The sequence below is a fragment of the Lithobates pipiens genome, unplaced genomic scaffold (genome assembly GCF_037356315.1).
Source record: "Lithobates pipiens isolate NorthernLeopardFrog02 unplaced genomic scaffold, aLitPip1_a1.2 Scaffold_22, whole genome shotgun sequence".
NCBI classification, from domain to species: Eukaryota; Metazoa; Chordata; class Amphibia; order Anura; family Ranidae; genus Lithobates; species Lithobates pipiens.
Window position 1 is genome coordinate 44,978,809 of NW_027507784.1, and position 24,589 is coordinate 45,003,397.

The 24,589-nt window shown below is 44.8% G+C and overlaps 1 protein-coding gene across 2 annotated transcripts in view; it reads left to right on the forward strand.

Moving 5' to 3' along the window:
- LOC143923712 (uncharacterized) overlaps positions 1-24,589 on the forward strand; it is a 128,079-nt gene that overhangs the window by 60,731 nt on the left and 42,759 nt on the right. For both annotated transcript variants that reach the window (XM_077447520.1, XM_077447521.1), the window contains exon 7: positions 22,936-23,265. In XM_077447520.1, coding sequence (XP_077303646.1) covers positions 22,936-23,265 — 330 coding nt within the window. The remainder of the gene's footprint in view (positions 1-22,935; positions 23,266-24,589) is intronic.

A 24,589-nucleotide genomic window follows, 5' to 3' on the forward strand; every position in this document is an offset into this window, starting at 1 on the left:
GGCTTTCTACCCAACGCGGGTTTACTCGAGCCGTTCACTTCACGACGATGAGGTCAAATCCGACACTCAAGCCTCTTACTCACCTCGCATCTACGGCCGATTCAAATCTAGTCGCAACTTCGCTTCTATGTTTCGGATCCTCGGCAATCACAAAGCCCCTTCAACCGCCATCACCATTTAGTTGATTCGAACCCAGCCATATCATCGGCAATACGGTCAGATCTGCCATACGAGCCCAGTAGTCACCTGACATCTATGGCCGATTCGAATCTAGTCGCAACTTTGCTTCTATGTTTTGGATCATTGGCAAATCACCAGCCCCTTCAACCACCATCAATTCAATCAATCCGAACCCAGCCATATCCTCAGCGATATGGGCGGATCCCATATACGAGCCTCTCAGTCGCATCTACGGAGGATTCGAGTCTAGTCACAGCATCGGCACAACAATTCCAGTCCTTGCCGAACGCAACTCTAACAACCAAGCCGAATCCTGTTGCATCACCGACTCAAATTAGTCAAATCTTTTGCAGACTATTCCATAGCTATAGCCCGGTTCAAACTAGTCACATCGACTGTACGAATTCAGCAGTACTTACGTTTGACTTTCTCAGTCTATCCATACATGATCATACACAATTCTCTCCACCAATTTGCTCAGTGTTGCGTACGGTCATTCCTACATAATCACATTTCCTCTATAACCTTTTCTTTCGCCTTTCAGCAAAGCTCCTTGCAATCGCTGCAAGCATCAATGCCATGGCTCAATACGGCCACTCATCTCCAGTAGCAACACGGCTGCTCTCCTCATTCCTACACACTTATAATTTAATTTATAGATTCAAATAAAGCTGCTTTCTTGCAATCGCTGCAAGCATCTCTGCAATAGCTTAATACGGCCACTTATCTCCAGTAGCAACACAGCTGCTCACCTCATTCATCCATTCATTCATTCTCACCTCATAATTCAAATAAGGCCGCTTCCTTGCAATCGCTGCAAGCATTTCAGCAAGTGGCTCAAACTGCCACTCATCGTCTCCAGTAGCAACACGGCTGCTCATCGTTTTCTCTGTCGCTTTCCCCTTTTTAGGCCAGTTAGAACACCAGTTAGTCCACCCTGCACCAGGTTTGGACAGTATCTCCCAAAAAAAAAAAAAAAACCCCTTGCCCTATTCTTCTTGTTTCCTTCCGCCTTTCATCTTATCTACCCAAACGCAACTATCCCCTCCTACCTTTGCAACTTACCTCAAACATACGCACACCCCCCCTTGCTTTTAGTTGACGCCATGTCGCAGGCAGACAGTGAGGACTTTGCCTCAGCCCTGCCATCTCCCTTTACTGGCTCAGCAAGCGGCAGTTTACAGTCTCACAAGAACTTGGACCAATAAAAAAAAATAAATAAATAAAAAACTCATAGCAGAACGGTGTCACAGGAGTAAATCCTACCCTGCCGCAGCCAGGAAACCAAGCCTTTAGGCTACTGTTTCCACCGCCAGTGGCAGCCCTTCCAGGCACCACTTCAGTCTATCTTCTTTGCGACTACTCAGCTGCACTCCTGGGTAACCACACTGTCAACAGCAGTCGCCGAAGTCCAAGCAGAGTGACAGCCCTGGAGGTACGCCCAGCCGTGCCCCTACCAGCTCCAGTCACCACCGTCATTCCCGCACCTTCACTTACAGATACACCCAACTTCTGCACCATCGTCTTCCCTGCACACCTTGTCCTAGCAGGGCATCTAGGAGGAGATCTTGGATGGCAACAACGTTAACTTAGCATCCCTCCTCATAGCAGTACACAACTTGGCCTAGAACAAGTCATATTCGCGGGGAGATGTCTCCGTCATCCTGAAGGCCAGAGACCCTTTACTTAATCGCAAGCTCACTGTCACAGAGTTTGTGCTGGCCTTGAGGACAGTCAGAGACATGCTAGGCAGAGCAACCCCAACAGGAGGGTAGAATTGGACCCGTATCTGCATGCAGCAGGTCACAAGTACGCAGGGTGCCCATCCTTTGACTATCACCGCTCACTTTCAGCCAAGGCGGCAGCCAGACTCAAGGTGATCCTTTACCTCCCACCTTTTAGTGTTTCTCTTCCAGGTAAAGACCCTGACTAAATCCTTAAATTAAGATGTGCCAGCTATAGCAGATCTGCCCATGAGAGTCGAATTTCTCACAAATTGGAATGGCATGCCAATGTGTATTCCCTCAGCTTTTCTCTTCATCTCAGGTAGTCATGGTCACCACAGCCTCCACAGGCCCTCGCCTCAATTTTTTGGCCAACTTGGGTTTATAGGGCCATGGCAGTCAGAAGTCCTCTTGATTCCTGGGTTCAGTTAGTCCTCCTCTTTGTTCGACCTCTACCCCATTGTCGCAGCAGCTCAAGTCTGGTGCAACAACTGGGCAGGACAAACGGTGACGTTCGCCACAGACAACCAAGCTACAGCCAGAATTATGAATAAAGGAGGTCCTAGTAGCCGGCCATCGTGGCCTTCCTGCGCAGGCTGGTGCCACTATCCCCACAGCACCAATCTAACGTCCTATGCGTCCACATCCCAGACAAACGCAATAATCTGGCTGACGCACTACCCGTTAACCTTGCTTCGTTATTTTTTTGCTGGAACCTGGAACCAACCCGACCATGTCTCTTATCCCACACTGGTCGTAGCTAACCTTGGATTCAAACAACACTTTCACAACGCTACCTGCCTTGTTAATCTTTCATTATCTCACAACACCCTGAAGGCCTACCGTGCAGCCTAGAGGTTCTACTGCATGTCAGGTTACTAGCCTCAAACCCCAGAGCAATACCAAGAGTTCTCCATCACATCCTGGTCTTCATATTATGCCACCACACACAGTTGGCATTGTCACACAATACCTTAGACCCCACTCAGCTGACATCCAGTATTTCATCCCCTTATGAGATCCTAACAAACCGTCTTGTTTGCCGCCCATACGGTCAAGACCATGTTGTGTGGCATTCACAGGCAATGACCCCAAATCAGTATCAAACGGATACCCGTCACCAGCGCCATATTCCGAGATGTGTCTTTCATCCTGTCACATTCCCCTTTGGATAAATTCAGCCTGGTCGTTCAAGCAGCCATCTACCTGGCTTTCTACAGCTTCTTACGCCCCAGTGAATACTGTCACCATCCCAGTTGTAAAGTGTTACGTAGACGCCACCCCACACGCCATCAGACTTACTTCATCTTGCTCCTCAGGGTGTCCAAAACACAATAGTCCGGTCCACGGGTTGACATCAAACCTTTCCAAACTCTCAAAGCCTGGTGCCCCGTGTCCATCCAAGATCAATTTTTGGCCCATATGTTTGATCCCTCGCAGGACAGCCCATTACTACCGTTCCCGATTAGTACCCCAGGCAGCAACCAATTCATTAGTCACGTCAGGTCCCTTTTGAGCAAATTAGGCCAGGACCTTGGTAATTTTCTTGGACATTCTTTGGCATTGGAGCAGCATCAGCAGCCTCACGAAATGGGATCCCAGTCCATGTGTTCAAAGATGGGCAGGCGGGAATCCACCTGCTTTACTCGATACATCTCCAATCCACAAGTGGAAATGTCCTGAGCCTTCAGCAACTTTGCCCCGTAGTGTCTTGTTGTACATAAATTAATAATTACCTCCCTAAACCAAGTCTTTTGCCGCCTTCTCTTGGCATATCGCCCAGCAGACCAAGGCTCACCGCCCAGCTCACCAGGGCTTACCTTACAGCAGACCAAGGGCACAATTCAGGTCTATTTTATGTTGTTAGTTTTGTGACGTGTTTATGTGTTCTTTCATATCTCTTAGAGCGGAGGGCTCCGACCATAAATATATATATATATATATATATACTTTTTTTTTTTTTTTTTTTTTTACACACACACACATCAGAGCTGCACAATTAATCATCAAGAATTGTTATCGCTATCTTGACTAAAGTGTTTCACAATTCTTTCTATGGAAAGAATTTTCTCTGCTTTTCTGAAGCCACAGCTGACTAAAGAAAGGAAGAGAAAAACTGGGCAGTCTGCCAAGAATTACAACCTTCTTTATTAGTTGAACTTAAGTATAAACATAGGGGGGTTATTTACGAAAGGCAAATCCACTTTGCACCGCAAGTGCACTTGGAAGTGCAGTCGCTCTAAATCTAACGGGTAGATCTGAAATGAGGGGAAGCTCTGCTGATTTTATCATCCAATCATGTGCAAGCTAAAATGCTCTTTTTTTTATTTTCCTTGCGCATCCGCCTCGGATCTACAGCGACTTTACTTACTAGTGCAAAGTGGATTTGCCTTTCGTTAAAAAAAAAAAAAGTAACCACCCATTGTAACAATTTGTCAATGGAATAGACTTTGTGTGTAAGCGAAAAAAGTTTAAACACTAAACCTTTTTCTGACATTTGTTGGTTTCAAGTTAAAATATTTTTTTATTTTTTGCAAGAAAATTACTTAGAACCCCCAAACATTATATAGATTTTTTAGTAGACACCCCAGAGAATAAAATGGTGGTTGTTGCAATATTTTATGTCACACTATTTGCGAATCGGTCTTACAAATGCAATTAAAAAAAAAATAATTACTTTAATGAATTTTTAAAAAATAAATAAAAATTAACCAGTAAAGTTTTTTTTTTTTTTTTTTTTTTTTTTTCTGTATAATGTGAAAGATTTTATGTTGTGAGAAAATGGTGATCTTTTTAATCTAAGCAAAAAAAATCTTGATCCTCATTTTGGACAGAATCATGCAGCTCTAACACATACATGCACAGTATACATACATAGTGTATATGTGTGTGTGTAAAATATATATATATATATATATATATATATATATATATATATATATATATATATATATATATATATATATATTATACACACACGCACAATATACATATGTAGTGGCCATAACCTGTTGCAGAGTGGCCTGGACTTAAAGCTGTTGTAAACCCTCCCCCACAACTTTGTCCCATGTAAATCAGCATAAAAAACCCAAATGAACACTGCGTGTAGATATCTCCTTACTTAGTATTGTTGTATTGTTGTAATCCTTTTTGTTCTTTAGAATGAAGTCACTGAGCATGCCCAGATCTCCCCTGAATTACGGCACACTCTAAGTCTTATCTATCTGTTATCAGGACTTCCTACAGCACACAACACTGAACTCCCAGAAGGCTGCAGAGTCATTCAGAGCTTCCTCCTACACACCGTGTGACCATGTGACATGCCATGCAGTGTAAACTTGGCCATTACTGCAGTCTTATCAATTGAAGCTGATAAGACTGACAAAGGCAAACATTAGACATCAGCACAAGTAAATACTATGAAATAAAACAAGTCAGCTATGAACAAGGAAGCAGGGTTGTCATAGAAATGTTGGATTGAGAAGGAGGCTTGGTTAACAGTACAGGAAGTGCTCAATGTAAGGGAGGAAATACACTCCACTGTGGACTCAGAAAACAATACTTTAGATGGTGCTGCCTAACCCCTGGAAACAAGTTTTTTTTTAAAGTTTCTTTAAACAGTAAGGAATATGCGATTTGGGCTGGATTACAGTGGCTATAGTCTGATAATGACTTATTATAATAGACTAAATAAAAAGAAGCATCAGAGTGGGAGAGTTTACTTCCTCTTTAATGGCCTTACCAGTTACGTTCTCTTGGTCTGCTCTTCCACATCTAGGGGTTCCCTGGGTTGATACCCAACGACTTGTACACTGACACAGATGAAGTCCTTTTAAAAAGGTTTTATTTTGCAGTAGAACTTTCAAATAACAGTCTCTTTGGGAACAGAGGGCACAGGTGAAGAACTCAGGCATCTTGAACTGCAGGTTTAGCAAAGTCTCTATTTCCACCCAGAGAGTAGCCACTCGCAGCTGGGTACTTCAAAGCTGAACAGATCTCTAGCCAGAAGTCATGGCAGTCAGCATGTTGACTTGAACGATCAACTAAGAGTGAACAGGAACCTCTTTCCACCGTACCTGGAACATTTTCTGTCTCCTCAGTGGTACTGGAAAAGTGTGAATTCATCAATGTCCTTCCCAACTCAGTAACCAGGCACTTCTCAGGATGCCACTTGCCAGCCCTCCTCCGAAGAGTCCTCCCCCGGTCACTTCCACAAGCTGTGATGCCTCTCCAAGCCGAGAGCACACCAGGACACCTTGAATCCTTCCTCAGTTACTGCGCCATGGACCAGCAGGTTCCGAGACTCGGGAACAGGCGGATCCCTACCCCAGACCAGACAGGTCTATCAGGGGCCACTGACAGGAACATGTTGTGGGATGTTGAACACCCCCCCATGATCAGGACCCCTCACGGGGCTACCCCGGTCCTGGAACCAGACCAGACCACACGGGTCTCACGAACAACTCCGGAACCCGAACACGTGACCCACACCTGCTTAAGTACCCCTTCCCAGACTCCTCAGCTGGCCCCAGCACTCCCACTGTCTGGCTTCGAGAAGGCTGATACACAAACATCCAACCAGATCTGGTTTTGGCCTGTCATGTGCACCTCACTGCTCACATGACCAGGCAGAATTTCCAAACACAGCCTGGCCAGACTGGTGTTAAAGCCTACCTACACAATTAACCCTCTACATATATACACACACATGCACAGTATCCATACATAGTATACACACACACACACCAGCACTTCTCACCCAAAAATCATCCGGAACACACTGCTGCCCCCATCTCCTGGCATGCTGGGACTTGTAGTGCCCCAGAAGCTCACAGACATTGGATGTGGTAATACAGGAGAGGAGACTGTGTCTGTGTACTGGTGGGCAGGTTATGAGTAGGGAGGTGTAGCAGAGATTATAGAAGTTCAGCACACTCTGCTGCTATCTCCCTCACTGTCTGAAACCAGCACCACAATAGAGACTGAGCACTGACACTAGCACCGTGACAGAGAGCACTGACACTAGCACCGTGATAGAGAGCACTGACACTAGCACCATGACAGAGAGCACTGAGACCACACCAGCACCTAGAGAGATAGAGAGCACTGACACCAGCACCGAGATGGAAAGCACTGACACCACACCAGCATGAGATAGAGAGCACTGACACCAGCACTGATAACAGCAACTCGCTGCGGGGGCCAAAAAAATGACACCGCTCAACCTCTTCAAACAGGAGGGTACGGGCATATAGTAGGGTCTGCTTTTTTTTGTACAAGGAAGTGAGCCAAAGGTAGAAAAAAAGGTCCGTGTGCATGTATATGCATAACTCTATAAATGATTTATATAATCTAGCACAGATTATATAAATAATTTATAGAGTTATGCATATACATGGTCTACTGGTCACATGTGTTGAATTCCTCCGAGATCCATGCCTCATTCATTTTTATAAATGTGAGGTAGTCAACACTGTCTTGAGCTAGGCGAGTGCTCTTATCGCTCATGATCCCCTCTGCTGCGCTGAACGTCCTTTCGGACAGGACACTGGACAAGGGGCAAGCCAACAGTTCCATTGCAAATTGGGCAAGCTCTGGCCAGAAGTCAAGCCTGCCCACCCAGTAGTTCAGGGGTTCAACACTTCTCAGAGCGTCCACATCGGCCGTTAACCCGATGTAGTCGGACACCTGTCTGTCTAGGCGTTCCCTGATGGTGGATCCGGATGACACCTGTCAATGGGTGGGCTGAAAGAATGATCTCATATCAGAAGTAACCAACACATCTTCAAACCGCCCTCTTCTTGCAGGCGCTGTTGGATTGGTACCCGCAACTCTTTCTCTGGGAGTGGGAATTCCTCCTCTACCAGTGCACGCAAAAGCAGAATGCAGCATTTCTCTAAGCAAGGCCTGTAAGTGCTCCATTCTGACAGCCCATTTGCACTAAACTGTAAGCGGTGTGGTGGCCTGGCTCCTGCTCATCATCCAGGATAATGTCATCCTCTTCGTTCTCCTCTCCCCATCCACGCACAACAACAGGGATCCCAGAAAGGTTTAAAGCATGCTTTTCTTGCTCCTCCTCATCCGCCTGACACCATCCTCCTCTGACTCCTCTTCAGACTCCTGTTGTATACTTGTCTCAGATAGAGTAGCCCCCCCTGGGAATTCATCCAGCATTGCGACTTCCTCATCTTCCCGCTCCTGCTCCTCCAGGGCTTGATCAATGACATGATGCAATGCACGCTCCATAAAGAAGGCATAAGGTACCATGTCACTGATGGCGCCATGGCTGTGACTGACCAGTTTGGTGATCTCATCAAATGGGCACAGAAGTCTGCATGCGTCGCGCATGAGCAGCCACTGGCGTGGTGAAAAAAAACAAGCTCCCAGAACCTGTTCTGCCGCAGAGTTCGTACAGGTAGTCGTTAACTGCACACTTCTGCTGGAGCAGCCTATCAAGCATATAGAAAGTTGAGTTCCATTGCGCCAGGCAATCGTAAATAAGACATCTGACCGGCAGATTGTGTCGCCGCTGAATGTCAGCAATGCGAGCCGTGCGCTAAGCAGATTGGCACTGTTGTCACACACCACTTTACCACCTGTCAAATTGAGCAGTGTTAGCCACTGATCTGCCTGTGAATGCAAAGCTGAAAGGAGTACAGGGCCAGTGTGGCTCTTGGCTTTCAGGCACAACAGATGCAGCACAGCATGGCAACGTCTCACCTGGCATGTCGAATAGGTTCTGGGGATCCTTGGCGGCACAGCGGAAGAGACGCTAGCAGCGGAAAAGGAGGAGTCAGCCGAGGAGGAGAGGGAAGATGGAATAGGAGGAGGAGAAGAAGAGGCAGGCCTGCATGCAATCCGTGGCGGTAAAACCAAATCTACATGGGTGCCACGGGTTAAATGCTTGACGGCCGTCAGAAGGTTCACTCAGTGGGCAGTAAAAGTTATATACCTTCCCTGCCTGTGTTTGCTAGACCACGTGTCTGTGGTCAGATATATCTTGGCACCGACACTGTGTGCCAGAGATACATTCACTTGCTGCTGAACATGGCCATATAGCTCTGGAATGCCCTTCTGTGAGAAATACTTCCTTCCTGAGACCTTCCATTGTGGTGTTCCAATGGCCACAAATTTTCGAAAGGCCTCCGAGTCCACCAGTTTATATGGCAGTAGTTGGCGGGCTATCAGTTCTGACAAGCCAGCGGTCAACCGTTGGGCAAGAGGGTTATCCGACATCATCATTTTTTTTTATGCTTGAACATTTGGCCCACGGAAGCCTGCCTTTTCCCAGAAAAACGTGAGGACAGCATGATGGAAGGTGGAGTGGAGGACAATTCTGAGGGAAAGGAGAAGTAGAAGAGGCTGGACAGTGAGAGCCTGGAGTGTGGCTTTGTGGGTTCCGTTGCTCCCACTGGGCTCAGTGATGGCTGCTCATGTGCCTTCTTAAGGCGGTCATCCCTAGGTGAGTGTTGGGCTTACCGAGACTTATGCGTTGACCGCAAAGGCTGCAGATGGCAACACTATTGTCAGCAGCGGACACGTTAAAAAAAGCCCACACTGTGGAGCCAGGTGACCCAGATGTGACCGTACATGGTTGATGCCTCACTCTTGATACATTAGGAGTCTGCTTTGTCCCTCCTGTGCAATGTAAGTTTTTCCTGCTTCTCCTCCCTATCTGCTGGTCCATATCTCCCTCTGAACTCCCCTCCTCTTCCTCTCTTGTGGGCACCCACGTGACATCACTAGACACGTCATCATTGACGTCACCTTCCCCACCACTATAATTAGAGATCTCGGAGTAGGCAGCATCACCAGGAACCAACCTCCTTGGGCTGATATGGGTACTGTCGTCAGACTGCTAAGTGGCGGTTGTTGCTACCTCCTCTTCCTGATCCAATGCCAAGAATGGCTGTGCATCGGCAATGTCTTGTGATGGATCGGAAAATAATTCCTGTGGTGGTAGTGTCTTTGGGGGTGCACACAGCAGAGAGCGAAGAGGGTGCAGATTGAGAGGATGTGGAGGGTGCAGAAGAGTAAGGCTGAGTGAGCCACTCAACCAAGGCTGGTGCATCCTTTGACGTAATCGAACGCACCTTCTGTAATTTGCCACTTTGGCTCAAGCCTGTTGCTCCTGCCCTACCCCTACCACCCCTGCGGAAGGGCCTGCCTCTTCCTCTGCCTGTCATTTTTTAAATGACCCTGTGACAAGAGTCTCTGGAGAAGTGCAGTAAGTATGTGGAAGAAGGTAATAAACACCCCGCTTCAATCTGTCATTTTGGGGGCCACTGATCTATCACACCAGTTATAATACTTTTTTCTAATTGCGTTTGTCACTCTTTGTAGTATCTCTGCAGAACCGCTCAGCAGTCACAATGCTGCACAGTGGAAATGCTCTATACTATGCTTTCTATATTTGAAAGTATTTTAAACGTGTATTACACCCCTATATACTGCACACCAAATAGTACACCTATACCAGTCCTTAAAGCGGGAGTCCACCGGGACTCCGCGTTTTTTTTTTTTTTTTTTTTAAAAGCCAGCAGCTACAAATACTGCAGCTGCTGACTTTTAAATAGTGACACTTACCTGTCCAGCGTGCCCGCGATGTCGGCACCCGAAGCCGATCGCTCGCTCGTCTGGCGGGTCCTGCCGCCGCCATCTTGGGTATGGGAATCAGGAAATGGAGCCTTTCGGCTTCATTTCCCGGTTCCCTACTGCGCATGCGCGAGCCGCGCGGCGCAATCCGGACGGTCCCCGCTGCCTCTGGGAGCTGTGTGTTTCCCAGCAGGCAGCGGGGCACTTGCTGAAGGGGGCGGGCGTTTGCGGAAAGGGGCGTAACGTACGCCCCTTTCCGCAGAGAGCTAGCCCGGAAGTGGGTGCAGTTACCTGGATTATCCAGGTAACTGCACCCCCCTCCCCCCTGAAAGGTGCCGATTGTGGCGCCGGAGGGGGGGGGGGATTCCGATGAGCGGAGGTCCATTTTAGGGTGGACCTCTGCTTTAAAAGGACCTTTGTGGGCCTAGTAGCTAGCGAATTGCAGACTGTCCCTGCTCCAAACACCAAACTGTCCCTACACTGAGAAACGTCAGCTGAATGGGTCAGCACTGCATGCAGTGCACTATAATATGCTTTCTATATTTTGAAAGAAAGTATATTATAAGTGTATTACAACCCTATATACTGTACACCTATACTAGTATTTAAAAGGACCTTTTGTGGAGCTAGTAGCTAGTGAATTGCAGACTGTCCCTGCTCCAAACACCAAACTGTCCCTCCCTACACTGAGAAAAGACAACTGCAGAATCGGTCAGCATTCATCAGCACAGCAGTACACTATAATATGCTTCCTATTTTTGAAAGAAAGTATATTATACGTGTATTACAACCCTATATACTGTACACGTATACCAGTCCTTAAAAGGACTTTTGTGGACCTAATAATAATAATAGCTAGTGATTAGACTGACTGTCCCTGCTCCACACAGCGTCCTTTCCCTACACTGACAAAAGACAGAATATAAAATGGCCGCCAGATCAGGTCTATTTATAAGGTAGGGGGTATGTCCATGTGCTGAAATGTCTCAATTGGCTGTCCTGTACCCCATGATGGATGTGTCATCGGTCAAAGTTCTTCACAATGTAAACAAATATGTCCGCCGCGAACAGCGCCAGAAGTCCACCGGTTTGACGAATCGTGAACGAGCAAAGTTCGCCACGAACTGACCGCCAGGCGAACCGCAAGGCCATCTCTAGTAACACAGCCTTCCCCCCTCCCCTCTCCTCAACATAAGAATCCATTTAGTTCAGCTCAGCCAGCTTACCTTCTATCAGGCAGCAGTGCACAGCACACCAACACTGCAGGCTGTCCCCCTCCTCTCCTCCACTTGTTGGCATCTCCTGCTCCTGTGTTAAAAAATCCACGCTGGAGAAGGGGGCATGTACACTGTGCTCACATTGGCTGAGGAGGCGGTGGAGAGGTGGGGCAGCTACAATCTCGAGATTTGCATAGCAAAATGATGTCGGTAGTGGCCATTTCAGAGAAAGATGTAAAAATCTACAGATTTTTACAAACTGTCCATGCTTTTACACTGGCTGGCAACACTGATGGGGCCCCCTAGTGGCCGTCAGGCCCTCGGTTAGTGCCCAGGGACCGAATGGTCAGTCCGCCCCCGCTCCCACCCTTTGCTCCCCCGCTGCAGTCTGCATTCAGCCGCTACCGTACACAGGATCTTGTCTCTTGCAACCTTCTAGCATATGCTCCCACTCTCAGCACTCCTCCTGGCACCACCCTCTGAGTTCACAGAAGCTGGAACTATACTGTAGAGGAGGCACCAGATATCAATGTGCATTGACAGTACTGGCTGTAAATATGCATTGAAAATAACATTGGTATCATGTGCATATTTGTTCTGCACAGAAATATGCAACGTGTACGGGGCTGGACTGGGACAAAAATGTGGCCCTAGACTTCATCCAGACTGGGCCAGGGCACAACACATCAGGGTACAGTGCACATTAGGGCACGGTACAGAGCCCAGCACATCAGGGCACAGAGCCCAGCACATCAGGGCACAGAGCCCAGCACATCAGGGCACAGAGCCCAGCACATCGGGGCACAGCACATCAGGGTATAGCACATCAGGACACGGCACATCAGGGTACAGAGCCCAGCACATCAGTGTACAGGGCACATCAGGACACAGCACACTACATCAGGGTACAGGACTTCAGGTCACAGTACATCAGGGCACCCAACATTGAGGCACAGTATACCAGGGCACAGCACATCAAGGCATGGGGCACATCAGGGTATAGGAAATCGGGGCACATCAGGGTACATAGTATATCAGGGCATGGGGCACATCAGGGTACATAGTACATCAGGGCATGGGGCACATCAGGCCACATAGCACATCAGGGCACGGGATGCATCAAGGCACATATCGGTGCATCAGGACACGGGGCGCATCAGAACACGGGGCACATCAAGGCACAGGGCACATAGCACATCAGGGCATGGGGCACATAAGTTCTCTCTCTCTCTCATGTCACGCAGCGCTGTTCGCTCCCCGGCGGCCACTCCTCTCTTCTCGTCTATCCCAGATGATGTCACAAGCCAATGGGGATAGCCGAAAAGAGAGGAGGGGTCGCCGGGGAGCGAACAGCGATGCGTGACATGAGAAAGAGAACTTATTACAGACAGGAGCTTCCTGCGCTACTCTGCATGCTGACTAAATCTGGATCTGGATCACGTCAGGCGCCAGCTGTTGGTAGGTAGATCGCCGCGGACCTCCGAGGCAATAGGAGGCTGCTGAAACTGGCCCACTGAGCCATCGGCCCACCAGCAATCTCCCAGTAGTCCTGATGACCAGTCCATCCCTGAACTTGTATGCATTTTTCTGCAGTGGAAAATACTCAAAGTACACCAACATTGTGGTGTGAACGGGGCACATACCTGTAGAAAGGTCCTTGCAGAGAACTATGTTAGGAAAATGCACGTCTCATAGTGTGAACAATACAATAGTATTCAATGCATTTCAAAATCTGCACCATTTTCTATCAATTCTTATGCATACATGTTGTGAACAAGGCCCAACTGCTCCCGTAGTTTGCTGTCTTATTTATGAGTCAAAATAATTGGAAGTTTTGTTCAAGTTCAGTAAGACTCGTTCACAGCATATGTGCATTAAAACTAATGGAAAATATATGCAGATTTTACTTGCATAGAATATTTTTGGCTTGTTCTAATGTAGGCCCTAGGCAAGGACATAAAGTAAACAGTTTCATTTTATGTGCCCTGGTCACACCATAATGTTAGTGTTGGGTGAGTTCTAATATTCTATTATTTAATGCTATTTCTACAATAATTGTTGTTATATCTACAGCTCGCTGATCAGATCCAATGTTCTGTGAGCTGTAGATCTGAAAATGTTTGGGTTCTCAAGATTTTAAACTTTTCAAGAGGGTTCCTACAAAGTATAGAGGTTGAGAAACACTGGTCTAGGACAATAATGTGCAGCTTAACCTGGTGCAAACTGAAAACGGGCTGAAGGAATTTTCCACATTTTGCCATGTTACAACCAAAAACGTAAATGTATTTTATTTGGATTTTATGTAATAGACTAACACAAAGTGGCATGATAATTGTGAAGTGGAAGGCAAATGATAAACGGTTTTCCCAATTTTTTACAAATCAATATGTGAAAAGTGTGGTGTGCATTTGTATTCAGCCCCCTTTCCTCGGATACCCCTAACTAAAATCTAGTGGAACCAATTGCCTTTAGGCTGGGTTCACACCGCTGCGGCAGCGAGAACCGGATTTGATTCGCACCGCACTGCAGTGCAAATCACATCTGATCTCTGTGCGATGCGAGTTCAGCCATACAGATAGTATAGCTGAATTCACATCGCACCCGCCGCAAACTCGCACGTGACCCTTTTTTTGGTCCGCAGCAGAATCGGATCGCATGGGTGTTCACACCATGCGATCCGATTCCTGTCCGAGTTTGCAGATCGCACTGCGATATGCGAACTGATCTGGGGGTGTCATTAACATTTCACTGACACTCCCAGCAGTCCGCATAGGGCAGTGTGAACTGCCGCCGGGAGGCATGCGATGCGGGAAAACGCCGCGGATTTGCGGCATTCCCGCATCGCTCCGGTGTGAACCCAGCCTTAGAAGTCACAGAATTAGTAAATAGAGTCCGTCTGTGTGTAATTTAATCTCAGTATAAATACAGCTGTTCTGTGAAGCCCTCAGAAGTTTTTTAGAGAACCTTGGTGAACAAACAGCATTATGAAGGCCAAGGAACACATCAGACAGGTCAGTGATAAAGTTGTGGAGTTTAAAAAAGGTTAGGCTATACAAAAAAAAAAAATATCCCAAGCTTTGAACATCTCACGGAGCTCTGTTCAATCCATCATCTGAAAATGGAAAGAGTATGGCACAACTGCAAACCTACCAAGACATGGCCGTCCACCTAAACTGACAGGCCGGGCAAGTAGAGCTTTCATCAGAGAAGCAGCCAAGAGGCCCATGGGAACTCTGGAGGAGCTGCAGAGATCCACAACTCAGGTGGGAGAATCTGTCCACAGGACAACTATTAGTCGTGCTCTCCACAAATCTGCCCTTTATGGAAGAGCGACAAGAAGAAGGACATTGGTGAAAGAAATCCATAAGAAGTCCTGTTTGCAATTTTCAAGAAGCCATGTGGGGGACGCAGCAAACATGTGGAAGAAGGTACTCTGGTCAGATGAGACAAAAATTTAACTTTATGGCCTAAAAATAAAATGCTTGGTGTGGAGGAAAACTAACAATGAGCTATTTTGCAAAGAAGAATGGGGAAAAAATGTCCCACTCTAGATGTGCAAAGCTGGTAGAGACATCTCCAAAAAGACTTGCAGCTGTAACAGCAGAGAAAGGTGGTTCTACAAATTATTGACTCCAGGGGGCGCTATACAAATGCGCCCCCCCCCCCACACACACACTTTTCATAGCTTTATTTGTAAAACAATTTGAAAACCATTTATCTTTTTTTTTTTTTTTTCCCCTTCACAATTATGTGCCACTTTGTTGGTCTATCACATACAGTCAGGTCCATAAATATTGGGACATTAACACAATTCTAATCTTTTTGGCTCTATACACCACCACAATGGATTTGAAATGAAACAAACACGATGTGCTTTAACGGCAGACTTTCATCTTTAATTTGAGGGTATTTACATCCAAATCAGGTGAACGGTGTGCGAATTACACCAGTTTGTATATGTGCCTCCCACTTTTTAAGGGACAAAAAGTAATGGGACAGATTAACAATCATCCATCAAACTTTCACTTTTTAATACTTGGTTGCAAATCCTTTGCAGTCAATTACAGCCTGAAGTCTGGAACACATAGACATCACCAGACGCTGGGTTTCATCTCTGGTGATGCTCTGCCAGGCCTTTACTGCAACTAGTTCCTGCTTGTTCTTGGAGTATTTTTTCTTCAGTTTTGTCTTCAGCAAGTGATATGCATGCTCAGTCGGATTCAGGTCAGATGATTGACTTGGCCATTGCATAACATTCCACTTCTTTCCCTTAAACTCTTTGGTTGCTTTCGCAGTATTCTTCGAGTCATTGTCCATCTGCACTGTGAAGTGCCGTCCATTTAATTTCTGAAGCATTTTGCTGAATATGAGCAGATAATATTGCCTGAAACACTTCAGAATTCATCCTGCTGCTTTTGTCAGCAGTCACATCATCAATAAATACTAGAGAACCAGTTCCATTGGCAGCCATACATGCCCACGCCATGACACTACCACAACCCTGCTTCACTGATGAGGTGGTATGCTTTGGATCATGAGCATTTACTTTCCTTCTCCATACTCTTCTCTTCCCATCTCTCTAGTACAAGTTGATCTTGGTCTCATCTGTCCATAGGATGTTGTTCCAGAACTGTGAAGGCTTTTTTAGATTTTGTTTGGCAAACTCTAATCTGGCCTTCCTGTTTTTGAGGCTCACCAATGGTTTACATCTTGTGGTGAACCCTCTGTATTCACTCTGGTGAAGTCTTCTCTTGATTGTTGACTTTGACACACATACACCTACCTCTTGGAGAGTGCTCTTGATCTGGCCAACTGTTGTGAAGGGTGTTTTCTTCACCAGAGAAAGAATTCTTCCGTCATCCACCACAGTTGTTTTCCGTGGTCTTCCGGGTCTTTTGGTGTTGCTGAGCTCACCGGTGCGTTCTTTCTTTTTAAGGACATTCCAAACAATTGATTTGGCCACACCTAATGTTTTTGCTATCTCTCCGATGGGTTTGTTTTTGTTTTTACAGCATAATGATGGCTTGCTTCACTGATGGTGACAGCTCTTTGGATCTCATATTGAGAGTTGACAGCAACAGATTCCAAATGAAAATAGCACACTTGAAATGAACTCTGGACCTTTTATCTGCTCCTTGTAAATGGGATAATGAGGGAATAACATACCTGGCCATGGAACAGCTGAGCAGCCAATTGTCCCATTACTTTTGGCACCTTAAAAAGTGGGCGGCCCAGATACAAACTGTTGTAATTCCTACACTGTTCACCTGATTTGGATGTAAATACCCTCAAATTAAAGCTGAACGTCTGCAGTTAAAGCACATCTTGTTTGTTTCATTTCAAATCCATTGCGGCGGTGTATAGAGCCAAAAAGATTAGAATTGTGTCAATGTCCCAATATTTATAGACCCAACTGTAAAATCCCAATAAAATACATTTATTTACGTTTTTTGGAAATGTGGGAAATTTCAAGGGGTGTGAATACTTTTTCAAGGCACTGTAATGACCTGTACACACGATAGGATTTTCCAACAACAAAACCGTGGATTTTTTTCCGAAGGATGTTGGCTCAAACTTGTCTTGCATACACACGGTCACACAAATATTTTCGGAGATTCCAAATGTAAGAATGCAGTGACGTACAACACGTATGCCACGTATACAACATACGTATTCGTCATACGTACAACACGTATGACGAACCGAGAAAAATTAAGTTCAATAGCTCTTCTGCTATGGCTCTTCTGCTTGATTCCGAGCATGCGTGGACCTTTGTGCGTCAGACTTATGTACACACGACTGGAATTTCCAACAACAAGTTTTGTTGTTGGAAAATTTGAGAACCTGCTCTCAAACATTTGGCGGAAATTCCGACAACAAATGTTCTATGGAGCATACACGCGGTCGGACTTTCCGAAAACAAGCTCACATCCAACATTTGTTGTCGGAAAATCTTATCGTGTGTATGGGGCATAAGTGATATAAATAAAGTTTTGTTGGGAAAGGTATGTCTTTTTGCTGATGAGACAAAGGTGTATAATAGGGTTGATATCTCTGGAGGTTTCTGTAACATGGAACATGATTTGGCATTGCTGGAAGGTTGGTCAAAGCAGTGGAAACTGCAGATCAATATTTCTAAATGTAAAATAATGCACCTAGGGAAAAATAATTCCCTGAAAGAGTACAACATTAGGGGTACAGTGTTGGTCAGCACTACAGAAAAAGATTTGGGGGTGCTTATTTCAGATGATTGCAAAATGAGCAAACAGTGTCCAGGCAGTGGGAAAAGTGAATAGAATTCTAGGAAGCATCACTAGAGGGATCACCAGCAGAAGGAAGGAGGTCCCGATTCCTCTATATAGATCTTTATATCACTAGAGGGATCACCAGCAGGAGGAAGGAGGTCCTGATTCCTCTATATAGATCTTTATATCACTAGAGGGATCACCAGCAGGAGGAAGGAGGTCCTGATTCCTCTATATAGATCTTTATATCACTAGAGGGATCACCGGCAGGAGGAAGGAGGTCCCGATTCCTCTATATAGATCTTTAGTTAGACCTGATTTAGAATAGTGTCCAGTTCTGGAATCCTCACTCACAAAAAGATATTGATAACATAAAATGAGTCCAGAAATGGGTAACAAAAATGGTGGAAGGTTTGTGGGATAAAATATATCAGGGGAGACTTCAGAAATGTAATATGTACAGTCTGGAGGAAAGATGGAAAAGAGGAGACATGATTGAAACGTTTAAAGCGGAACTTCAGTAATTTTTTCTAATTTTCATCTATTAAATCTTCTGCCCTTGTTGTTGTTTTAACTTTGGATAGTAAAACATTTTTTTCTGCCAGTAAATCCCTTATACAGCCCACTTCAAGTTTCTTGTCTGGTCATTAGTCTAGGCCTATGACATCATGTACAGAGAGAGAGAGTTTGCCAGGAAGGGAGGGGGGATGAGTCATATGAGGGCCAAAGAGAGCTGCAGAGCTGGAAGTGTGTGTCTGTGTAAATCCAGTAAGTGAACAGGCAGCAGCTTCAGCTTCCCACAGTTAAGATGTTTGCAGCTAGACTCTGGAGGGAGATTTATGTAGCATATTTGGCAAGTAGAGAATCACAGTATTTATAAAATAATATGCAAAGTGGTTGGAGGGAAGCTTCAGAATGGCATAGATGATTTTATTACAAATTATGTGAGAATGCAGTTCCTCTTTAAAGTGGAGGGCCACTCTAAAAAAACAAACAAAAAAAAAAATTGCATAAAAAATGTTCCTAAAAAATTGGAGGAAACATTTTTTTTTTAACTTACCAGAAATGCCTGTTGCTAGGCAGATCGTCCTAATCTGCCTCTTCCTATTCCGTGGTGATCTTCAGTCTTCTCTCCTCACGTCGTCTTCTAGTGAATGGGGCACGGCGTGTTCTGGGAACTGTTTGTGTCCCAGAACACAGCGCGCCATTCACAAAGCACCTCGCGACTCGCATGTGCAGTAGGAAATGGGCAGTGAAGCCGCAAGGCTCCACTGCCTGTTTCCCTTAGTTGGAATGGCGGCGCCGAGAGCCGAGGGATGGTTGGCCTTGGGCTGCCGACATTGCGGGAACCCAGAACAGGTAAGTGCGCTTATTAAAAGTCAGCAGCTACACTGTTTGTAGCTGCTGAATTTTACTTTTTTTTTTCCCGGCTGGCCCCCTCTTTAAATACATCAAGGGGGTAAATAAGGTTCATAAGGGCAGTTCTTTCGACATGAAAATCAAAATCAAGAACATGGGGACATGACCTCAAACTAACTGGAGGAAAGTTCAAAACTAATTCTAGAAAGTATTATTTTACTGAAAGGGAAGTTGACGCTTGGAATAAACTACCAACAGAGGTAGTGAGACAGTCAATTGTAAATGGCTTTGAACATGCTTGGGACAAACATAGATCTATACTCAAATACTAATACAAAAAAAAAAAAAAAACAGGCAGACACGATAGACTATGACATTTTTTCTGCCTTTACTTTCCTATGTTCCTAAAAAAAAAAAAAAAAAAAAAAAGAAGTGGAAACAATTTTTTGAAAAAACAAAACAAAATAAAAACATGGCAGTTGTTTTTGATACACAGCACCTTAGCAAATGTCATCAAGTCAGAATTTACATTTTCTTAGCCCTTGTACACACGGTTGGACATTCCGACGGAAAATGTCCGATCGGACGGTGTTGTCGGATAATCCGACAGTGTATGGGCTCCATCAGACTGTTTCCGTCGGAATATCCGACCGACAAAGTTTTAGAGCTAGGCTATAAAATTTTCCGACAACATGATCCGATCAGACTTTGTCCGATTGTGTGTAGAGAATTCCGATCGGACAAAGTGCCACGCATGCTCAGATCAAATTCCTAGACCAAAGCTATTGGCTACTAGCCTGAACGTAGTCCCGTCGTAACAAAATAACGTCATCACGTTATGTACAATCGGATTTTCCGACAACTTTGTCCGACCGTGTGTATGCAACACCAGTTTCGGACAAAATCTGATGGATTTTGTTGTCGGAATGTCCGACCGTGTGTACAAGGGTTTAGACTTTCTACATCTCTTCACACATGCCTTTATACAGACATAAGCTGAACACTTGTAGAGACTTTTTCTAGGTCAGGGTAAGGACTCATGCACACTGGACGCTAAAATAACATTATAAAAAACGCCAGCAGCTTTGCAGTGAGTTTTCCAAAAAATTTTAAAAACGTTTTTGCAATAGCATTTTTAGCGTTCATTAGCGTTTTTTTTTTTAATGGCTCAAAAACATCAAAAAACGCTGGTGAGTCACTCGCATTTTTTGAGCGTTTATCTGCGTTTTGTGACGTTGGATTGTTTTTACAGCCGAAAAACTTCACTCAGAACCCACTAGTTTTTTTTTTTTTTAAAAGCCAAACAACGCTCCAGCCAAAAACTGCTGATAACAGCCTAAGTGTGCATGGACACCTAGAATAACATGATGGGGAGTTTATTGACTGTAGAAAAAAAAAACATCTGAAGCCAAAAACAGCTCCTGTAAAAACGTCCAAAAACACCCAGTGTGCACGAGGCCTTAAGAGTAGAGATGAGCTCACAAATCCTCTAAAATAATCTCTATCTGAATACCAAACTTGCACTCTTTTTTTTTTTCTTAGAGCACTTTCACACTGAGGCGCTTTAGAAGCACTACATCGCTAAAAATAGTGCCTGTAAAGCACCTACAGTGCCTTGCGAAAGTATTCGGCCCCCTTGAACTTTTCAACCTTTTGCCACATTTCAGGCTTCAAACATAAAGATATAAAATTTTAATTTTTTGTAAAGAATCACCAACAAGTGGGACACAATTGTGAAGTGGAACGAAATCTATTGGATATTTTAAACTTTTTTAGCAAATAAAAAACTGAAAAGTGGTGTGTACAAAATTATTCGGTCCCTTTACTTTCAGTGCAGCAAACTCGCTCCAGAAGTTCAGCGAGGATCTCTGAATGATCCAATGTTGTCCTAAATGACTGATGGTGATAAATAGAATCCACCTGTGTGTAATCAAGTCTCTGTATAAATGCACCTGCTCTGTGATAGTCTCAGGGTTCTGTTGAAAGAGCAGAGAGCATCATGAAGACCAAGGAACACACCAGGCAGGTCCGTAATACTGTTCTTGAGAAGTTTAAAGCCAGATTTGGATACAAAAATATTTCCCAAGCTTTAAACATCCCAAGGAGCACTGTGCAAGCGATCATTTTGAAATGGAAGGAGTATCAGACCACTGCAAATCTACCAAGACCTGGCCGTCCCTCTAAACTTTCAGCTCAGACAAGGAGAAGACTGATCAGAGATGCAGCCAAGAGGCCCATGATCACTCTGGAGGAACTGCAGAGAACTACAGCTGAGGTGGGAGAGTCTGTCCATAGGACAACAATCAGTCATACACTGCACAAATCTGGCCTTTATGGAAGAGTGGCAAGAAGAAAGCCATTTCTCAAAGATATCCATAAAAAGTCTCGTCTAAAGTTTGCCACAAGCCACCTGGGAGACACACCAAACCTGTGGAAGAAGGTGCTCTGGTCAGATGAAACCAAAATCAAACTTTTTGCCCACAATGCAAAACGATATGTTTGGTGTAAAAGCAACACAGCTCATCACCCTCAACACACCATCCCCACTGTCACACATGGTGGTGGCAGCATCATGGTTTGGGCCTGCTTTTCTTCAGCAGGGACAGGGAAGATGGTTAAAATTGAGGGGAAGATGGATGCAGCCAAATACAGGACCATTCTGGATGAAAACCTGTTGGAGTCTGAAAAAGACCTGAAACTGGGACGGAGATTTATCTTCCAACAAGACAATGATCCCAAACATACAGAAAAAATAATTTCAGTCTCTCGATGTGCAAAACTGATAGAGACATACCCCAAGCGACTTGCAGCTGTAATCGCAGCAAAAGGTGGCTCTACAAAGTATTAACGCAAGGGGGGCGAATAATTTTGCACGCTCCACTTTTCATTTTTTTATTAGTTAAAAAAGTTTCAAAAATCCAATAGATTTCGTTCCACTTCACAATTGTGTCCCATTTGTTGGAGATTCTTCACAAAAAATACAATTTTTATATCTTTATGTTTGAAGCCTGAAATGTGGCAAAAGGTTGAAAAGTTCAAGGGGGCCGAATACTTTCGCAAGGCACTGTACATTGGAGCAGTGCTCTTGCAGGACGGTAAAAAAAAGTCCTGCAAGCTGCACCCTTGCAGCGCTGTAGGAGCGGTGTATACACCGCTCCTAAAGCGCCCCCTTCCCATTTAACACAATAGGGCAGCGCCGCCAAACCGCTGGCGGTTTTAACCCTTTTTTGTCCACTAGCGGGGGTTAAAGCCGCCCTGCTAGCGGCCTAATAGCGCCGCTAAAACAATGGTAAAGTCGACCACCGACATCTGCCCGCCCCAGTCTGAAAGTCTGAAATTAGCCTTACTCCAGTGAACTGTGGCTTATTCCCACCCCACAACATGCCTTTATGTTTACATGAGTTGTGGTCGGGAATGACTGAGTAGAGAAGAGCACACATTCAGCATTGTAGATGAGTTTGGAGGACTCCCAAGGTCATCTCCAAATAAGAGGTCCACTAAAATGCTGCTACTCAGCTTCCTGAGCTGCCAAGGTTTACTGTATAAATACTGCTCCTTGGCAAAGTATGAAATGATATCTGAACCCTGATGATGGTATACATTTTTGTTTTGTAGAATACCCATGGATGCCAGAGGTGGAAGAGATACAGACACCAATTGTATTCCATGACACCCCGGCCACCCTGCAGTGTCAAATCTCCAATTATTTCCCCAACGCCATCACTGTGACCTGGCTGAGAAAAAGCGAGAATCTGGATATATGTGAGGAGACTGATAAAAATACAATAACCTCCAGGAGAGAGGCTGATAACACATACAGCTGTACAGCCAGTCTGACCATCACCCCCACACGGAGTGTCCACCAGGGGGCAGAATACATCTGTAGGGTGGATCACCCCTCTCTGGAGAGACCCATCGAGAGAACTAAAAAACTTATTGTAAAGGGTAAGTGTTTGTATTATTTGGACATATCACACAACACAATGGTTCCCTAAAGAGGCCCTGTCACTGTAAACAACTGTGGTAAAAGCACAGAAAATCGAATATTTTAACCACATCAATACAGAGCACTTTCGCCCCCTTCCTTCCCAGCCCAATTTTCAGCTTTCATCGCTCTCGTACTTTCAATGACAATTGCGCGGTCATGCTACACTGTACCCAAATGAAATGTTTATCATTTTGTTCGCACAAATAGAGCTTTATTTTGGTGGTATTTATTCATGACTCTGTTTTTTATTTTTTGCGACATAAGCGCAAAAAGAGCGGAAATTTGGGGAAAAAAAAACAACAATATTTTCTTCTTTCTATTTTAAAAGAAATCCAATAAAATAGAATTTTGTCATAAATTTAAGCCAAAATGTATTCTGCTACATGTTTTTGGTAAAAAAAATTCCGTTAAGTGTATAATAATTGGTTTGTGTGATCACGGACATATGTACGCAAATGATCATGTACAGATGTGCGCAGGTGATCACGGACATATGTGTGCAGATAATCATTGGGACATGTGATTTAAGTGGGACATGTGGGGGGCATGTGTTTTTATTATTTGGGGATGTGTGTTTTGGGGCCATGTGTGTTTTTCCTTTTAAAAAAAATATTTCTTATTGACTTGCAGTGTACCAGTTCCCTAGCCCAGCCCTCTCCTCCTTTAACACCATAGCCCCATCGTTGATCGCCGCCTAGTGTTAACACCTTCCCTGCCAGTGACATATACACATTAATCAGTGCATTTTTATAGCGCTGATCGCTGTATGAATGTCAATGGTCCAAAAAATGTGTCAAAAGTGTCTTATCTGTCAGTCGCAATAAAAATCGCAAATCACTGTCATTACTAGTAAAAAAATCTTTCCCATAGTTTGTAGACGCTATAACTGTTGCGCAAACCAATCAATATACACTTATTGCAATTTTATTTTTATTTTTTTTACCAAAAATATGTAGGATATACATCGGCCTAAACTGATCAAGAAATGTGTTTTCTAAAAAGAATTTGGAGGATTTTTATTATAGCAAAAAGTAAAAAATATAGTTTTTTTTTTTCAACATTGTCGCTCTTTTTTTTGTTTATAGCACAAAAAATAAAAAACGCAGATGTGATCAAATACCGCCAAAAGAAAGCTATTTTTGTTGGAAAAAAAAGGACATCAATTTTGTTTGGGTGTAGCGTTGCACGACCGCGCAATTGTCAGTTAAAGCAACGCAGTGCCAGGCTGTGAAAAGTGCTCTGCTCAAGAAGAGGGTACAATCTTCCGGGGCTGAAGTGGTT